Source organism: Euphorbia lathyris, chromosome 3 (genome assembly GCF_963576675.1).
Source record: "Euphorbia lathyris chromosome 3, ddEupLath1.1, whole genome shotgun sequence".
NCBI lineage: Eukaryota > Viridiplantae > Streptophyta > Magnoliopsida > Malpighiales > Euphorbiaceae > Euphorbia > Euphorbia lathyris.
The window spans coordinates 11,138,416-11,159,823 of NC_088912.1; the positions used below are offsets into that span (position 1 = coordinate 11,138,416).

At 32.2% G+C, this 21,408-nt stretch overlaps 1 protein-coding gene across 1 annotated transcript in view; it reads right to left on the minus strand.

Annotated features, from left to right (window-relative positions):
* Positions 1 to 505: 505 nt before the first annotated feature.
* Positions 506 to 21,408, minus strand: part of LOC136222526 (fatty acyl-CoA reductase 3-like) — a 35,543-nt gene continuing 14,640 nt past the window's right edge. The window contains exons 6-10 of the mRNA XM_066010300.1: positions 17,884 to 18,045; positions 5,804 to 5,885; positions 3,773 to 4,042; positions 2,451 to 2,578; positions 506 to 659 (exon numbers count right to left, since the gene is read on the minus strand). Coding sequence (XP_065866372.1) covers positions 506 to 659; positions 2,451 to 2,578; positions 3,773 to 4,042; positions 5,804 to 5,885; positions 17,884 to 18,045 — 796 coding nt within the window. The remainder of the gene's footprint in view (positions 660 to 2,450; positions 2,579 to 3,772; positions 4,043 to 5,803; positions 5,886 to 17,883; positions 18,046 to 21,408) is intronic.

The window sequence follows — 21,408 nt, forward strand, 5'->3', positions numbered from 1 at the left end:
TTTGTTCATAACGGGTTAGACTTCAGAAAATTCCCCCAACTACATAAATCGACTCTACCACCGGTCCCACGGCTAAAATGAACCCCATATATAAATTTAGGGTTAAGGTGTAAAAACACCCTAACGTTTTGGGTCAGGAGCAATTTTATCCCTAACGTTTAAAATGGTGCAATTTTACCCCTAAAACGTTATGAACAGACAAAATTTGAACCTTAACGTTTTAGGTATTTTTGCACCTTAACCCATAAATTTATGATTCCGCCACTACTCATGAACAGACAATTAATTTAAAGATTTATTAGTCGTAAATAGTACAAACTTTTATATAGAGAATTGTAAGTAGTAATTTGGATTTTATTAAATCCTTTAATTACTACATAAATTATTTGCAAATTACAATTTAGAAAGTATAAAACTTCTTCAACACAAAGAATTCTAGAGAAATAAAGTTTACAAAGTTCAGCAAATAAACTATTCTGGATGTCTATAGAAAACACATCACGATTCACACCATGACATATTCTAAAAGTCCGGGAATATGCGTATTCACGAAGTAATCATCCCAATCGATACATTTCACATCAAAGTAAAATGTATCAATTTTCACACCATTTCCTTTTGTTGATTTAAGTAATTTGTTTATATTGGAGTCATCAAACCTGAGAAATTCAATATTAATCTCACATAAATAATAATAAAAAAATAGAAAAAAACATCTTTAAGTTTTTATATTTTCGATTTTTGTTTATTCGGACCATAATTTTGCAATTTGATTCATCTGAATTCTCGATTAATTATAATCGCACATATTAAGTCACCATTTACAAAATTAGGTAGATATAAACATATATAATTTAGTTAAACGAATGCCACTTACTTCATTTGCGTCTGAAATTGTATAATCTATAGTTCTAAAATAAATTTTTACAGTGTTTGAAAGCAGAAAATCCAATAAAGAAAGAGAGAAAGCGGTTCGTATTATGTATAACTACATTAAACATAAAAGGTAAAAGGCTTTATTAGGTCTTTGCTTTTTCATTAAGCCTTTAACTTTTATTTGGATACATTAAGTCATGATGACAAAAAAAAAAAAGTTTTGAACATAAAATTCGGTTAACATAGTGTTTTTCATTTCACGTGCCATTGAAATTTGTACTTTTCATAGTTTGAAAACAGTTTTTAATACATGTAATATGGCAATAGGAAAACTGTTATAAGATATAATTTCAAACACATATAAAATGAATAATATCTTTTTAATTGAACTAAATGTTCACAACTAACTAATTCCGTAAGCAAAGGCTTTAATGTAACAAAAAATAAATGTTCAGATGCTTAATGTGTCCAAATAAATGTTAAGGGCTTAATGAACTAAAAAATAAAATATTAGAGACCCAATGATGCTTTTTGCCTAAAAAACTCGGAAATTTCGAATATAGAAAAAATGAATAATGTTTTGTTAACCAAATTTTATATTTTAAACTGACTTTCATGGTCACGAAAAGTTTGATGTATACAATTATAATTAATCTAGAATTCAATGCGTAAAATTGAAACATCAATAACTTAACTTGATCAATAAAAATAGAAAAAAAGTTGAATTTCAAAAGGCCTTTTTCCCTTAAAAAAAGGTTAATTATATATAGATATCATGTGGTTTCGTCGATATGCAGATATGTACTTGTGATATTTTTTATACAAATGCAACCGTATGGTTTGCAAAATTTTACATTTGGGTTCATTTTGTCATAATTTGACCGATAACAACCTCGAAATGAAAAATTTCAAGAGTTAAATAACTTTAATTCTTTAACTTTTTAGGTTTGAGGTCATTTAAGTGTTGTTTTTTTATGAGAGAGAAATTTAATGTTTAGAGAGAGAAAACTCCAAAAATGATGATTTTAAAAAATTAAAAATATGGCTCTGTAGTAAATATGATACTAAACAACTTTAATTCTTGAATTTTTTTATTTTATTTTGAGGTCGTTATCGGTCAAATTTGGCAAAGTAAAAAAAAAATACAAAATTTTGAAAACCATAGGATTGCGTTTGAAAAAAAATACCACAGATAGCCATTTGTAAATTCGCGAAACCACAAGACATCTATATGTAATTAACCTAAACATTAATATAAATATGTGTAAATAATTTATTAGTCCTATATTTTTACCTAACATACTGTTTAGTCCTTAGCTTTTGTTCCATTCAAAAGTCTAGTCCCTCAAATATTTGAATTATTAAACAGTTTAATCTCTGTATAAGAGACTAAACTATTGAATAAAATAAAAATTAAAGACTAAATATTGTGGTATTAAAATACCAGGACTAAACTGTATATTAAGTAAAAATATATGATTAAAAAAATAAAAACACAGAGAGTAATAAATTATTTACCCTATATATATTAAAATAGAAATTTTGAAACAATTTAAGCAATTAAATTAACATACCTTCCATGGAAAAATAAGTATGGACTGTAGAGGTCAACTAATCTTATCACAAATTTGATCTTTTTATCCAATGTCTTGTACATGTTTTCAAATTGATGGCAGAATATTCTGTTCACCAATTTCAGACCCTGTATTAAAAAATAATATTTTAATAAATAATCAGTAATTGATTGTTTCTTTGGATTTTCAAAGTGTCTCGAACTTTCAAAGTGTCCTGAACTTTCAAACTTGTCGAAAACTTCAATTGTCCTCCGAACTTTCAAAAGTTCTAAATAACCCCATATTCTTGTCCCATTGTATTAAACAAGTCCATATTACTCAATAGAATTTACTGGATGCAGAAATTAGAGTCACGCTCCATCACATGTCAAAGTGGTCACCACGTATCAAACAAAGCATACCAAATAGACAAATAATTAAAAACTTATGAAAATTCAAGGGTCAGTTGAAGTTTTAGGGTTATTGAATCCAATTTGACAAAAATATGAGGTTATTGAATATAATATGACAAGAATATGAAGTTATTCAATGCAATTAAATAAAAATAGAGGGTTATTGAATACAATTGGACAAGAATTGAGAATCATTTAAAACTTTTAAAAGTTCAATAGGACAATTAAAATTTTAAGTCACGTACAGGAAGTGACAAATGTATTAAGCCTTTATTTATGAAAAAATAAATAAAGGAGACAATTATGACAAACCACACGCAGTGTGGGATTTCTTCGCAGCCAAAGAGACATGTCTGCCACCAACCTACTCTAACCTTTGCTGTTTTGCCATCCACTATATTACTATCTCGCCATTGAGTCCTAATTACTGATCTGTCATTAGTTTTCTTTCTTCCCATGTTACCTCTATTATATAAATATAGTTTGTAACCCTAGTAAGAGCTTTTAGGTCTTTCGCTATCTAATTGCGGGAGGTATTTAAGCTCATAGTTTTGTAAGGATGAACAACTTTTATCAATCAAAACTCAAAATTTCTTTGGAAGCAAGGTTTCTAACCTTTTATTTGGGATTAACTCCTACTACTTTATCTAGTGAAGAAATATTTTTATTGGTTTACGATTAAAATCAATTCTATTATCACGAATCTGTATCACTATTGAATGTAATTAGATAAAAATATGGAATTATTCAATAATTGAATAAGAATGTGGGGTTATTGAATGTAATTGGACAAGAATTGAAAGTCATTTAAAACTTTAAAAAAACTCAGTAGAATAATTAAAGTTTTAAGTCAAGTACAGGAAGCAACAGATGTATTAGGCCTTTATCTATAAAAATAAATAAATTGTAAAACATGAGTTAGAGAAATACCTTCAACAATGGCATGTAGTGGATTGCCAAATATCTATGAAATCTAGCTTTGCTATTCAATATGATAGGTTTAGAAAACTTGATTGGCTTCCCATTTTTCCCCAAACATGGTTTGTTTGTGAAGTAATGATAGGTATAGTCTTTAAGATCACAATATCTAACTGGATTTCTTGATGATGATCCCACATGATAAATTCCATTGCTATAAGGTTTATTTGCATTAGCTACCATTGCCACAACTATGGCATTCACCACCATATCAACTGGTATCTGCAAACATTAGCTATTAACACAATTTTTTTTAGGGTAATGTTAAAAAAATAATAATGTGATTTCATGTTTTGTTAAACATATGACTTAGCTTTTTTTATGACATTGAAAGTCTGTTTGGTCCAACTGTTAGCTAATAGATGTTGCAGTTGCTATTAGCTATTCGCGATTGCAGTAAGCTGTTTACTGTTGCTATTAACTGTTTGTTATTAGCTGTTTAATTATTAATGTTTGGTAAAATTATATTGAACTGTTGTTGTTAGTATTTAAAATGTCTAGTATGGACATGTTTTAAATTAATCAACAAATTAATTATAAATTATAAATAAAAAATGTATTACACAAATTAATAAAAATAAAAAAATAAAAAAATATTGAACGCGAAAAAACTATCTTTCGGTAATGATATTATAAAAATAAAATAATGTTAAAGAAGAAACAAATTTTGTAAAAACAATTGTTCATTAAAAACTCCAAAAAGAAGCTTTTCGTGAAATATTCCAACATGCTGTAGTTTCCATAAAAAAATGCTAAATATTGTTGTTATATAAGTCTAACCAAACGTTATATTTTCTGCATTTCGAGTGAAACGCTAAACGCTCATCCGAAAAGCTAAAACAAAACCCCCTAAAATTTTTCGCTTTTCTAAAAAAAGAACCTCAAGATTAAACTGAGCGCTAACGATCTCGAAATTGAAAAATTCAAAGACTTTATGTTATTCTAAAAAATTTTAATTCTTCAACTTTTTAATTTTAATGTCAGTTAGGTGTTGTTTGGTGAGGAGAGAGAAAGTGAATGTTTAGAGAGAGAAATCTTCGAAAATTATGATTTTGGAAAAATAAAAAATATGGTTCCAGATTAAATGTGGTACTAAACAATTTTAATTCTTGGAATTTTCTATTTTGAGGTCATTAATGATCATTTTATAGTGTCAAAATAAAAGATCATCGTTTTTAGCAAAACGAAAACCTCAGTCTCCATTTAGTAAACAAAATAATTTCACAGGTACCTATTTATCAAAACATGAAAATGCAAGTTTTTTTTTTGTAGACTTTATCCTTTTAAGCATATACTACTAGAGCTATTCATAGGTCGAGTGGAACTGGATTCGGGCTGAGTTTCACATACTTACATTTAAAACACTCAGTCGGAACTCATTCTAATCGACTATCAATTTAAACGCTTTTTCGATAAAGCCAGGTAGGATTTAAAAATCAAAATTTGAAGCAAAATTTAGGAGGCTCGTGATGTGTTAAGGCTAAAATAATTTATCTTCCCTTAATAATTCTTTTCCTAAAACTTTATTTTTCATGCCAAATTTCTTTTCTTCTTCTTTTTTTTAAAGGGAGTGGATTTTTCTTAATCTTTAATTAATATGATTATGTGTTGTTTAGTTAGTAAAGAGAGAGAAAATAAATATTTAGAGAGAGAAAGCTCTAAAATAATGATTTTGGAAAATAAAAAAATTTGGTTCCATTTCCAGATTGTGAAACGATCATTTTTATAGTATCAAACTAAAAAATTTGGTTGTTACTTTTTCTCCTCCCGTTTGCCTTTTCAGCTTAAAAGTGAGAGTTTTAGATGTTTGATTAGAAATTCATATTTGCTTTTTATAGTTGAAAAATGATTTTTTTGTTTTTTTTTTTTTTTATAAAAGCAGGGAATCCCCGCTTTTTAGAAAAGCAACATTTTCCAACAATAAACCCTAACAGCAAACAATAAACAATAGCATAATAAAAAATGGAGAGATTTCTTAATTACCACATCAACAATTGCTGCAAGATCAATGGCTACAAATTTCATTTTTCCCTTACCAACACCCACAATAAATGCATCAATAGTCCTGCAATAATAATAATAAATAAATAGTTATTAGTAATTATAATAATAGTTTTAATAAGTAAATTATAAAAATTTGTTATTACTCTCTCTCTATTATTATTATTATTATTATTATTATTATTATTATTATTATTATTATTATTATTATTGTTTTAACTTTATCAAGATATTCATTTTTTACATAACGTTTTGTATTATCTTAATGGAGATTATCTCATAATTAAACTATAATAATTAAGATTTTTTTTTATAGAAAGTAGAATTTTAAAAGAAAAATGTTTGTGTTGTCCCTTGAGTTAAGGCTTAGGCTTTTGTCTGTATGGCTGCACCACCTATTTTCACTCGGCCTAGTCGATTGTCGTCGGTGCCTTCAGACAGGAATGACCAGACTGCTGGGATGAAACCTGCATCTTCGAAGAAACTTGAAAGGACATCACAAAAGCGAAAGGTTTGCTTGTAACGCCTAGGGTCAGAAACGATCCTAACTTGAAAAAGAGTTAGTTATTCCTTGAGAGAATTCCTTGATTGCCAAGCTATTAGGGCATAACCTTGGCTATGTTGCATTGGAACATCAAGCGTCTGAACTTGATATGATGGACTTAGGACACGGTTTGCATTTGGTTCAATTTGAAAATGACATTAACCATGATCATTTGATTAATGATGGATCCTAGCTTATTAAAGGGAATTATTTAATTGTTCGAAGATGGGATGTCGCTTTTTATCCGATTGATGCCTCTATCGATACAACAATGGTATGGACCTAATTCCCTGAGTTTCCCATGTATTGGTATAATGAAGATGTTCTCATTGCGATTGTTGAAGCAGTCGGCAGACCTCTTAGAGTTGATGAAAATATGACCCAGGTTGTCAGGGAAAATTTTTCTCGTGTCTGTGTAGAAATCAACTTGAGTAAGCCAGCTCAGTTTGAGTTGGATGGTCATCAACAAAAGGTTGAGTACGAAGGTCTTCACGTTGCTTGCACTAACTCAGGGCCGACTCATGATCGTCTGAGGCCCTATGCGAGATATGAATTGTAGACTCTTTTTATATAAATACAATTCTAAAACAACACATATATATATAATTTTAATTTGTAAAAAAAAATGTATCTTTTATGGCTATTTTTGCTTTTTATAGTCTTTTTCTACCCTTCGTGAATCATGTATTCGCTCTTAGTTTGTACTTGTATGCAGTTTTATTTCTTATCATTTTCTTGCTTTAGTTGTACTTTTTTTATTTAATGGAATGATATAAGCATTTTGAAAAAAAATCACAAAAAAATACTTTATAACTTTGGTATTTGGAAGAAAAATAGAGGATACATTTCGGTTCCTTGGATTTCCTATCCCAATTTTAAAGGATAAGATGTAAAAATACTTTTAACGTTCACAATCAGGAGCAATTTTATCGGTAACGTTTAAAATGATGTAATTTTACCGATAATATTGGTAGATAAGAGCAACTTTACCCCTAACATTGACAAGTTGGGCCAATTTGAGAAATAGTTCATCAAACTGTTTTCTCAGTCATGAAATTGACCAAACTTGCCAACGTTAGGGGTAAAGTTGCTCTTTAGTGCCACGGTTAAAAGTAAAATTACACCATTTTAGACATTAAGGGTAAAATTGCTCCCGGTTCTAAATGTTGACGATATTTTTGCACCTTATCCCAAATTTTAAAGATGTTCTCAATACTCGCTTGCATGGGTCTGACTTCATCATCGAAGATTTTCAGAGTTTAGCAGGTGCACTTCAAGACGGGAATGAGGCTTCATTTGGCAATATTTTCTTTCAAAAAAGCATATCTATGCTCCTATTTTTGGTGTACAAAAGAATTTAGAAAGCCGAGAGATAAATGGGTTTCTAAAGCTGTAGCGTAAGCTACTTGTGGAGTTGAATGATATTCTTTGTCAAGAAGATTTACGAGCTACAACCCGTATGAATCGAAGATCCTCATTGGTAAAAGGAATGAACCCTAACTCAAAGAGAAAGATAATAATTTGATTAATAAAAAAAAGTTGAGTCTTACAAATGAAATGGATGAATTTATATGATCTCTAATCCAAAAGACGAAATTACATAAAAGGGTAAATACATATAACTAAATATAAAAAGCTTAAAGGGTAAAAAGGTGGCATGAGTTGTAAATAAGGGGTGACATGCGTTGTAAATAAGGGGTGGTAAAGTTGTAATTAGAAGGGAGATGGAGTGAGGGGCAAGATTAATCTTGCAAGGCATTTTAAACGTACATACGACGTGTGAGCTTTTAATTCGAAATTTAACTGGTCAGTTTGTAGGCAACACGATGTGTCGGCTTGCTTCAGACTCTCTGATGTTTATTTCAGCAATCCACACAGTGTGTGGGATCTATTTTCACACAAATAGCCTTTCGTTTGCCTTGGTTTCCCCTTTGACCCGACTTTTTCCACTATTCATCCCCTCTCGTCTAGTCAACTGGATGCCCACATCATACACTCCCTCTTGAAAAAGCATTTGACCTCAAATTACTTTTTGAGTATGGAAGAAACTCGTTAATCTTCAGCGGATTCAAAACTCTCAAATCGAACCAAGGTGTTGTTCGAAATAAGTTCAATAAGCACATTCCACAAGCTTCCGGATTCACCTTCTTCACACGAACTTCACCCTATATTTCAACTTGTGACTTGCCCCAATTCTCCTCCTCATTGACATTCGTCTTCCACTTTCTACCGGTATCAAATGGGATATCTCAGCGAAGCTTGTTGAATCACTCCCTAACAAGATCTTACATTCTCTTCGAACTTCCCACGACATGTCGAACGAACTAGCCCCGGACCTTCTCGGTCTCCATTTCAATAGCTTAAAGATTAGCCACCAATTTTCTCCGTTTATAGCCGACCTCAAATGGAATGTCCTAGCGAAACATATCAACCCAATTCGGAGTGATCCATTGAGCACTCTTCAAAACCCCAACATGCCTTTGAGTTGAATATTCCCAGACTTTTCTATACCTCATGTCATCAACCCGAATGCTATGCTCAACCTCTACTTGTCCATGGCCGACATCAAATGGAATATCCCAGTGGCACTTGTCAACCCACTTCATAGTGATTCCAAGAACACTCGTACTCTCATCTTGAGTTAATAATCTTGGGGCTTCTAGATTCATTTATTCACTAACTTGGGCATTATCCTGCAACTCTAGAATATACCCCATTATCTCTACATCACTTGGGATGTCATTTCCATTCACCAAACACTCCATTACGCCCACACTCTTCACCATAATTTTACATCCCCTAATAGGGTGGATTCTTCCTTAACAAACACAACACAACCCCCAACATATACATTTTAACAAAACATAAAATAATAAGTTCAAGTTTTACCAAGTGGGCGACTTGATTAATTTGCATCATGCATGTACTAGGAGTATTGGTTCTTTCAAGAGGCGTCATAAGGTACCCTTTATCATCCTTCTTAGATCTTAATTTACCACGTGTAAGAATAGGTGTACTATCCCGTGGATCCCATGCTATGTCACATGGTAGCCTTCCTAAAGGTGGGAAGCCCTCGAGGTTGCTCTTTGAAGGATATGTCTTTGTCATCTACGGATATTGGCTCCACTTCCTCCTTTTCAAACTTGCTTTTCCCCTTCTCAACCTTATTCTTCTTTTTGGATCCAACTTCATCATAAGGAAGGCTAGGTAAATAATACCCGGGATCCCATACAATGTCACGCAGTATTTTCTAAAGGTGGAATCCTTCAAGGTGGCTCATTGAAAGACACGTTCTTACTATCCTTGGACATTGGTCCCACTTCATCACTTCCACACTTGCTCCTCAACTTCATTTTTGCCTTCGGAGTGTACTCCATCATGAGAGAGGCTAGATATATGATCCCCCAGATCCAAGTAAATGTGATGCAATGTCTTTTCCCAAGGTGGCAGCTTTTGAGGTTTCTCTTGTAAGGTAGCTTCCTTGTCATATTCGTACATTGGTTCAACTCCCATTGGCTTAATCTCCACCATTTTACCGATGCACCTATTCAAATTCAACTCCCAAGTTGGACAAGCACTCAAGGTTGCCTTCTTTTTCTTAATACAGGAACTCTTCTAGGGTGTAAGAATGTACTTGAATCCATCTTTACATATGGGATATGTGTTTCTTCTTCCTGCATGGGAGGCATGTAATATCCCGCATTTTTGCATTTAAAAAATATATATATATGTAAAAAAAAAGTTTAAAGTTATTATTTTATATATATATATATATATATACTTTTGAGAGATGGTGGTAAATATCAATCTTTTATTAGTTAATAAATGTTTGTTGCTTATGAAATTTTTGACTTTGAAATTAATGATATTATACATATATAGATAAGTACGAAAATGTGAATAGTTAGGTTATTTAATTTTAACTATATTCTATTTATAAAATGAATCCACCAAACTTAAATAACTCATATATTTAAGTTTCAGTTTTCTATTACAATTCTTTAAAAAAAAACCGATTATTTTTTTTAATAATGTAAAGTTAGGTTTATTTTGTACCATCTTCCATCAAACTTTTTGGCAGCCACCGTCCGGAGAAAGAGCTTTTTACATACTGGTTTTCATGGTAATTTATTTATTAGTTATAAATCCACTTACTTTGATCCCTTAATAGTTTAATTTGACTCAGTTTATGATAGAAAATTTTGGAATAATTTTAGTGGGATATGTTGATCGAATAGGAATTTCAACGGTGTTCGAATGGATTGGGAAGATTGATAGATAAGTTTTGGATCTGGCTATTATTCGGAGTTCGAGGTGAGTGGTAATTATGGTTCATGACACTATTTGTTTGATTTTGAAATATCTGGCATGAAATCTGTTTGATAAAGTATTTTGTTTAAAATATCTTTCGGTCCTTTGGTGATTAATATTAAAAAGTTTGATAAAAAAATAGTTCGATCCGATTTTTAAATTTATCTCCTATTTTCGTTCCTTTAAGACAGTTCTGATGAACTTTTCTAAAAATGTTATTTGTTCAAAATAGTGCCTATTCTTTTTAAATGATAAAAGACTTTCTTGAGCTTAAATTTATTTGTCAAATATTCTCTGCATTAGAGCATAGGCTTCTGGGAACAGGCCCTTGGTACATTAGTTTGTCTAATATCATTTATCTTATTTGGAAGTAAAAGTTCTTTGAGATTTTACTTAATTCTGTTAATCGATTGATTTTATCTGTTACTGTTTGTATTGAAAATCTGAAATTTTATTCGAATTCTGTCGTCTGGATATTTAAGAAATTTTATTCGAATTCTGCCGTCTGGATATTTAAGTTATTTGAAAAATATCATGAGATATAAATTATACACTTTGAAACCGGTACATGTGCTCAGTATTATCTGTATCTGTTTTCATGTCTCACTGACCTTCATATTAGGCTTGCATTATTTGTCATTGTTTTATCTGTGTATGTGTTTGTCTTTGTGTCAGTTGTATTAGAATCATGCATAAGGTCGGTGAAGACATTCTGTATCTGAATCTGGTAGCGCTACCATCTGTATCTGTTATCTGGCCTTTGGTGATGTGGAATATCATCACTCTGATGTTACTGTACCGTGGTTTTGATAATTTCTGTAATTTATTATTATTATTCGATTTACTTGATTTGAGTAATTATCGCAATATTATTTGATTTCTCTGCACCATTATGTTTGATAAATTCTGAAAACAAATTTGAAACTTATCTGCATATCTACCTGTTCCCCGTCTGTTGTGCTATGATTATCACTCACTGAGATTTTCGCTCGTATAGACGGAAATCTCATACCACGTTGATTTTATATTTTTCAGATTAAGATCTCTATAGCTGCGCAGACATTTGGGTTCGATATTGAAGGAGGATATTGTTAGCTAGATATTATTATTGTACGTATTTGGAGACTTTTGGATATTTTGTGGTATATATTTTTGTACAGTTTAAGATGTTTAATCATGTTAGAAGGTTTTACTAGTTAGATAAGTATTGTTTTGAAATTAAATTCAAGGCTAGCATAGGTTAAGGTAATCTTAATTTATGCGCCGGTCATGGCCAGGTTCGGGTCGTGACAAGGCATCACAATCAAATTGTCATGGCCTTCCTAAGAGCATGTGACAAGCATCCATCTCTACAACATCACACATAACTTCATCTTGATAAGCCTCAATGGCGAAAGGAACCTTACACCGATGAGTAACTTGCAGCTTCTCCACCTTATTGACCTAACCAATATGAAAGGGCCTAGGATATGGCTCGGGAACCAAACCAAACTTGCTCAAGGCAACTCGACTAATGACATTCACTTGGCTTCCTCCGTCGATTATCACCTCACATTTCTTTCCAAGAACTAAGTACCGAGTTCTAAATAATTGATGTCATGGGTCACACTCTTCTTCACTAGACATTAGCACCCTCATCACAAAATACACAACTTGCTCCTCTCCATCATCACCACCTTCATAGGTATCTCCGTTTTGGCTCCACTCAATGTTCTTTGACTCATCTTCATAATGGAATCTATCTTCATCATCATCTTCATAAGTAGCCCCGTGTTGATTCCACTCAATGTTCTGAAGCTCACTCTTATCATGATAGACCCCATCTTCATCATATTCCGATGCTCATTCTTAATATGGTAAACTCATTGTTAAGCGATTTTCGCAAGTGCACGGTTTCGCTTATAGTAATAAAAAGATATCGAACCCACATGGAATGCTTTTTAACGAAAACTTATTTTAATTCAGTTTGATTCACGTTTTAGGTTTATAATAGGGAAAATCATTTAATTGGATTTGGTTTTGAGATTGAATTAATAAGAGTTAGATTAGAATATGTAGAATGTTTAGAAATCAATTCTGTTTGAATATGAATTACAAAACAGAAACGTTTAGTGTTTAGAAAAAGAGAATAAATGTATTCGTTTTCATTAAGCAAAGAAAACAACTTTAAACTTTGTATAAATTATAAAAATGTAATAACGTAAATTCCTTCAATTGAAAGGCTTTGAACCGCAGACAATCCTCCTACGGTCGGTTTAGATTGCTACCTTAACCAAATTCATTCTTACTTCCGATAAGCCGACTTAACGATACGATCATATCGATTGTAAGAATGAATTTTCCCAAGTGTTCAACAAAGATTCCTTGTAAAGATATTGAATTCAACTACATTTTAATGAAAACACCAGAACTCACTTCGGATCAATTATAGAAGTGCTACATAAAAATCTATTGAATTGCATAAACTTTATTAGATGAAGTATGAATTTGATACAAGTTTACAGAGAACAAGAAGCATGGAAGCTTTCGACGACTTTCAAGTGAACGGATCGTCAATCCTTTCCTTGAACCTCGTTTAGAGTTTGTCAGGCTCCTGGGGCGAATCCTCTACTTAATCTTCTCGCTGAATCTTCGGAATAGAGACTAGTCTATCTACTACCAAAATGTAAACTAATATAAACTGATCTTAATCTAAATCTAAATGCTATTGAGTTTGTAATTATTTGATAAACAACTTGTGTACGGCAAGATGCCTTTTACAAAATCGAACTCTAATCTCTGACTCATTTCTGAGTCAGAGTTTCTGCATAAACTCTGCACTAATCTTACAAATCTCACTCTCTCTTCCAACCCTGAAATCAATACTTTATTTATAGATGTTGAAGAGTCATGATTGAAGGGTCGTATCCGTTGTGAAGAGTCATATCCGCTGGGAAGAGACGTTTCTATCCACCCGAACGAATGCGTTTCTTGGATTTTAAACAAGTGAATGTGGTGCTGCAAGGATTTCTGATCTTACCGAGAATGGAAATTCTCGGCCGAGAATGAGGGAGCAGTTTTTGGTATTCGAAACGAAGGAGAGAGGCGCCGAACTTTAGCATGTCACGACCGAGAATTTAGGATTCTCGGTCGCGACCCATAATTCTCTACCGAGAATTTTGGATTCTCTACCGAAAATTTGGAATATTCTCCCGTTTCTGACTTTGTTCTCGTCTTCCTCGTATCGGTGTGCTGATTTCTTCGTCTTTTGGCTCCTAACTTAGGGGTTTTCCTTCGTTTTTGACCTCTTTTCGTTCCTATTTGGATTTTACCAAATATTTAGGTACCTTGCATGAAAGAAACATATTCGGACATAAAAGTACTCTAAATAGATATAAACAACACGATTTCATAGCAAAACTGATGTAAATATTAATGATAATTTAGGTATATTTTGGGCTTAACACTCATCTTCATCATAATTAGATTCATTCACATTATGATAAAATTCACCATCCTGACATAGCTCATCCTCGAAATCGTTTTCTCTCTCTTCAGCCCTATTCCCGAAATCACTCTCATCCTAGTCAAGTTCATCATTTTTTTCTATCTCATTCTCGGGTTGGTTCTCCTCTTCACCAATCTCCTCTATAGGTTCATCTTCTTCATGATAATATTCAAATTCATTACCCTCTTTGTCAACAACCCATTCTTTCCCACGACTCTCGTTTCCTTCCACTCCTCCCCATAGTTCAAACCGGCCAATCAATTTAACAAGTTACCCAACTCAAATGACATACTACATCCCAATATGCTTGAACCACCAACATCTCTCCCATCACATATAGCCATCAACCTCCACACTATAATTGATTTCCTATTCTCCTCAAAAAAATTATCATCCCAAAGTCACGCTCCCCTTCTTCAAGATAAATACCCTCACTTTCCTCAAGCATACAAATGAAGTTATGCCTAAGGGGCATTTTATTAAACATATGGGGAGCACCCTTTTTAACATGAGTCTCCCCAATATCCTCACATACAAACATTCCTTCCTCCTCATTCATACATGAACTCAAATTCGCATTCACAATTTCATTATCAACAAACTCACAATGTGAATATAATTCACCATCAACATTATAAACACCCAACTTGTCACTAGTAATTTGAATACCTATAACTTCAACATGAGAAGGTGAAAATTTATGATTTACCTCTTGAATGTGTAATGGAGAAAAGATTGGTGATGAATCTTCAGGACGTATCATTGGGTCTCTTTCATTTCTTCGTTAAGGACCCCCAAAGCATTGTTCCATGACGTTTCAGGTTTCTAGCTTGAAGCTCTCCATAGAGGCTCTCAACTTTCTCATCTCCTTGGCACGCGCCCAATTTTGCTCCATAAGAGTCTATCTAAGCCCTTTTATGCTAGCTTCCACATCCTCAAAATGTTTATCTATGGATTCCATCACTTCTTGGGGTAGTCGAGGTTGAACCATTGCCAAAAAGAAGTCTCCAGGAAGGAAAATGATTCGACTTAGATACCAATTGATACAGTTAATAACGAGTGAGTTAGTTTTGATTGTAAACTAACAAAGAGATTCTTCTCTAGCTAAACTAGAATGAGCAACAAGATTTACGACCTAAACCCCGTAGGAATCAAAGATCCCCATTGATAAAAAGGATGAACACTAACACTTCTCAAAGAGAAAGATGATAATTTGATTGAGTAAAAAAGTCGAGTCTTACAAATGAAAGAGATGAATTTCTATCATCTCTAAACCTAAAGATGAAATTACATAAAAGGGTAAATACATATAACTAAATATATAAAGTTTAAAGGGTAAATAGGGTAGGGGTAAAGGGGTGGCATGAGTTATAAATAAGGGATGGTATGGATTGTAAATAGGAGGTGGAAAAGTTGTAATTAGAAGGGATTTGGAGTGAGATTCAAGATTGATCTTGTAAGGAATTTTAAAAGTCTACACGACTTGTGAGCTTTTAATTCGAAATTTAGCTGGTCATTTTTATAGGCCACATAACGTGTGGAGTTTCCACACAACGTGTGGGCTTGGTCCTAACTCTCTGATGTTTATTTAAGCAATGCTTGTGACGTGTGGGATCTACACAAATGGCCTTTCCTTTGCCTTGGTGTATTTCCTCTTCGACTTGGTTTCTTCCACCACTAATCCCCTCTCGTCTAGTTGACTGGATGCCCAAGGAAGGAGGTTGTACTCATAAGAAGGTTAGGCTTGGCCCACGCTTATTTTTGGATGCTCTTTCCCTATTGTATCATATTTGATGGAAGGAGGTTGTACTCATAAGAAGGTTAGGCTTGGCCCACGCTTATTTTTGGATGCTCTTTCTCTATTGTATCATATTTGATGTTGGCATAGTCGGGTTCACAATTTATAGTAGAGGAACTTAAGAGTGAATTTTTTTTTTGCAATGGCCCCATCTAAAGCTTAATGACTAGATGGGTTCAGTAAGTGTTCTATCAATGATTTTGGAGTACTGTGGGAACGATTGTTTGATCATGCGTGTTACGTGCCATAAATGACGATATCTTTAAGGATCACCTTAACCAACCTTTATTACTTTGATTCCTTAGCTGCAAAATCCTTAGCATTTATCTCATTTTCGTCCAATTAGCCTCTGCAATGTTTTTTATAAAGTTATAACTAAATGCATCATGATCCATCTCAAGTACTTTCTGCCAGACATTATTGGCCTAACAGAGTAATTTCATGCCAGGTCATCAAATTACTGAGAATATTATTCTTTTCTAGGAAGTTTTTTCTCTCTCTCAAGAATAAGAAGGGCCTAAAGGTAGCATGATTCTGAATAAAGACTTGGAGAAGGTGTATGATAGGATTAGTTTGAGCTTTATACAATACACATTAAGGGTCATGTACCTACCTCCGCATTTGATAAATGTTATTATAACCTGTGTTTATCTCGGGTTTTTTTCAACTAATACGCTAAACCTAATTTGTCTACAAACTTGTTCTGATCTTGACATGCCTAGCTTAATTGGGATAACATGTGTATGGAGAAAGAGTGTGGAGGTCTTGGCGTGTGCTGAGCTTAGGGTTATAACCTTGCTTTCGTCTCAAAATTATGTTGATGGATGAGTACTGAACCAGATGAGTACACTAGGTAATTGTATTGTTGAGTTAAACGATATCAATATCAGATATGAAACATATGACATCAATATTTGAACTCTAGTTTCACTTGATCAAATAGTTTCCGTAACTTTCTTTTAGTTGCAAGAATATTTACACTAGGTAATTGTATCACCAAGTTAAGTGATCAATATCAGATATCAGACATATGACATCAATATTTGAAACTCCAGTGTCACTTGATTAAATATTTTTCGTAACTTTCTTAGTTGCAAGAACATTTTACACTAGGTAATTGTATCACTGCGTTATGTGATCAATATCATATATCAGACATATGACATCAATATTTGAAACTCTAGTGTCATTTGATTAAATAGTTTCCGTAACTTTCTTAGTTGCAAGAATATTTGACACTATGTAATTGTATAACCGAGTTAAGTGATCAATATCAGATATCAGACATATGACATCAATATTTGAAACTCTAATGTCATTTGATTAAATAGTTTCCATAACTTTCTTAGTTACAAGAATATCTTACACTAGGTAATTGTATCACCAAGTTAAGCAATCGATATTTGAAACTCCAGTGTCTTTTGATTAACTAGTTTCCGTAACTTTTTTAGTTACAAGAATATCTTACACTAAGTAATTGTATCACCAAGTTAAGTGATCAGTATCAGATATGAGACATATGACATCAATATTTGAAACTCTAGTGTCACTAGATTAAATAGTTTCTGTAACTTTCTTAGTTGCAGGAATATTTTACAATAGATAATTGTATCACGGAGTTAAGCGATCAATATCAGATATCAAACATATGACACTGATATTTGAAACTCTAGTGTTAATTGATTAAACAGTTTCTGTAACTTTCTTGGTTTCAAGAATATTTTACACTGAATCCAATGATTTAACCATTATGTTTTTTCTTTTGAAGCCAGTGTTTTGAATACTTATTTCATATGTATTTTAACAACCAAGACAAAAACATTTAGCCCAAAGTTTTCTAACAGAATCTTAGTTAAAGAAAGTTTCTTAAAAAAATCATGTTTGTGAGAAAAATATCCATAACGTATAAATATGTTACTCACCTCAAACCCTCAGTCCAACCTGGAAAAGGTTCTTTGTAAGTACTAGAAATAATGGTGGGACGAATGATGATAACTGGCAGGTTTTCTTTCAAATATTGAATGATCATTTCTCCCATAAATTTAGTAAATACATAAGTGTTTGGCCATCCATATTTTTCCGCCCTATTAATAATATGAAACCAAAGAAAAAATGTTAATTTAATAAGAAAATAAACAGGTATAGCAACTATATAAATGATTTATTTATAAAAAAACTATATAAATGATTCATCAACACAATACAAAATTAACACGAATTTAATAGATTAGTTGATGCGTTTAATTTTATATACCTAAATCCACATTTATTTAGCCTTATTTAGTGACTATTTGAGCCAAAGAGCTTAAATTAATTAGTTCTTATGTTTATTTCCCTTAGTTGTTGTTAAAAGAAGACGAAGAGAAGTGTTGAAAGCTTTTAGGGGCAATTTGGGAAGAAAAATGGAAGAATTGGCGCTACGGACATGCACATGCTACTGCCAGTTGGAACTGTACACGTGGGTGAGGGAATATGCTGTTTTTGATGCCATTGTGTGGTAGTTTTGTATTCCATCTGTTCCATAATATTTGCCTTTAAAAGTTAAGACACAAAAATTAAGAAATGTAATTAATATTAACTAAAAGATTTTGTTACCCTTATATTAATTACATCTATTAATTAATTTTTTTATCTATTTTTAAAGTAAAAAGGAAACTTAAATAGGGGTATATTAGGTAAAGCATCAATTAATGTACATGGAATGAATCAAAACGTCAAACATTATGAAACAAAAAAGTTTCTCTACAAAGACAAATATTATGGAACAGATGGAGTAATTAATTAAGCACTTTTTGATTCTTTAGTCTTTTAGATGCTTTATGGTTTTATTAAGACGTGACACATGTCCTTTAGGATAGCTTTAGCTTTTTGGAGGTGATATTAAAACTTATTTTTTCTAGACAGATTTAGGGGACACAATCCGTGGGCACATTTCTAAAAAAAAAGTCATTTTTGTTTCTATCTTCTTCTCTCTTCGTTTTTCATTTTTTCGGAGACATTTATGAGTTATAGAGATTGTTGATGTGTCCTAGTTCATAGACATTGGTTCTTGTAAAAATGTACTGGTGTCACATTAATAAATACATTAATCTAGTTCATTTATATCTTGTGCTATAATACTTGTGAAATAGAGAGGGAAAGTGAGTGTGTTTAGAGAGAATGAAAATAAATTAAAGAGAGATGTGAGATAAGGAGGAGATGGTGAATTTGATATTTTATTTTTGTTTTGAGATTTGTTTATGATAATTAGATAATAAGGAGGTTAATTTATGAAATAAGTAAATATAAAAATAAAAATAGATCTTTTTTTTTTAAACCACGTAGTTTATGTTTGAAAACGACGCAACCCACATAAGAAACAGATATAAAAGTCATCGCCAATTATATTAGTAACATTTAATTTGAAAAATCCTGAAAATAATGAAATTATCGATGAAAGATTTATGTTTAGCACGAAAGTCTCCATCGATTTTGTTATTTTTCCTCGGAGCGAGGGGTCGACAGTGTTGGATATTTTGAATGGGTCACTGTTAATGGGACCCGACTCATTTATATTATTATAAGTAGATAAGAGGTTGAATGAAAATATAACTTTTCATTCTCTGCAAAAAGAAAAGATACGTTCTTTCCTTTTCTTTTTGTAAAAAACTAAAAGAAACAAAATGTATATTGTCCGTTTTCTCAGATTTCGTTCTTCGTTATTTTTGTCTGACTCGAAGTAACCAAAGTAACATACTTGGAATTCTAAAAGAGGTATTTATACCGTGAAAACCTTTACATAGTTCGTCAATGTGATTATGTTGTTTAATTCATGTTTAACGATATTGGGTATGATGCATTTCAATCATTGTTAAATCAACATATAGACCCTTTGAAACCCCCCTCTAGTTCTGTCTTTGGGTTGAATAAGGTTAGCCTACTAATCTGAGTAATAACTTGAATATTTTAAATTATTCCTATATTCTGTGATATTATATTTACATCTCATCATTAACATTAATAGTAAAATTGCATGCAATTCGCGAGCACGACACATACTATATTGGATTGACTTAATTATGTTATGAATGTGTTGAGTTGGTTTTAGGTTTACTCATTAAACATAAATCCAATAATCGACATGATACATGTGTGGAGGGGGGGGGGGGGAGGGAGTTTGGCCATAGGCAAACTGAACCCCAATCATTAGTAAAGCTACGAGAAGACTTCGATAAGGAGTGGGGAATGGAACATATCATTATACGTTGACGGTGGTGGCCAAGTTGGTATATGAAACACTATAAGGGACATGGATATCCTGGTGTCGAATCTCCCCCAACCCTAGGCTAGTTGTCGGTATTAGTTTAAGTGATCCACTGTCACACCCGACCCTAAATGGCATCGGGTATGAACGGAAAACATGATAACAAACTTCTAGCAGTCTAAAAGCTAAACTTATTTTCTAATAGATAATAATTTATTCGGACTACCTAACGTTTATTTAGTTATTTGGCTTGGACTTGATAAGTCTATCAAGATTCCTACGTATCCTGAACGTCTTTTAATATTTAAACCGGGAATCAAAGCCACGTAGTTCTACCTATTTTAGGTAGTTCTCTTAAGTTAGATAGTACTCTTAATTTATTGACACGTTGATTGACACGCTAATCATTTAATTGTACAATTTACTTTATTATACTATATAAATATATAGATAAATCATTTTATCAAAACGAATCAAATCGAATAAACATTTTATCAAACTCGCTTATGAACAAATAACCGTTTTATCAAACCAACTCGTAATCAAATAAATCGCTTTAACAAACCAACTCGTAATCAAACAAATGTAAAATATCAAATCATCCAGCATTTTAAAAAGATAATATAACATTTGTGTATGTGTATCCATCCTCGAATTCCACCCGTGTAGCTTATCATAACATCAATCATATCAATAATCGAGATATCTCATTCATATTTCGTTCCTTGCCTAACGTTAGGACTACCAGCCGTGCACTCTGGCCATACCGCCATTAGGTATGGTCTTACAACTTACAACTCCTACTTAATCCTAGATGGACAAAACCATTTTATCTTTCTCTCAAAATATCGCAACATAAAAATCATATTTGGACTTCAATCCAAGTCACAGAAATAATAACAATAACAACAGCAACATCTTTCTCAATCCAAAAACAATTCGCATAAAATAGTCAAATTCATTTTCCAACCCAATTTTCAAAATACCACGATAATAAATAATTATTCTTCAAATAATCAGAATTAAAAGTAAACAATATATTTTAAACAATTTAATAAAACGTATTTAAAGCCACTTAAATAATTTAAGACTAAAACTTATTTTTATTTGTCATTGGAATAGTTACGTATAACATTAAACCGATATCGCTGATTGAAGGTTCAATTAGACTCGTGACACTGTTATGAGTCTATCCGTATAGATT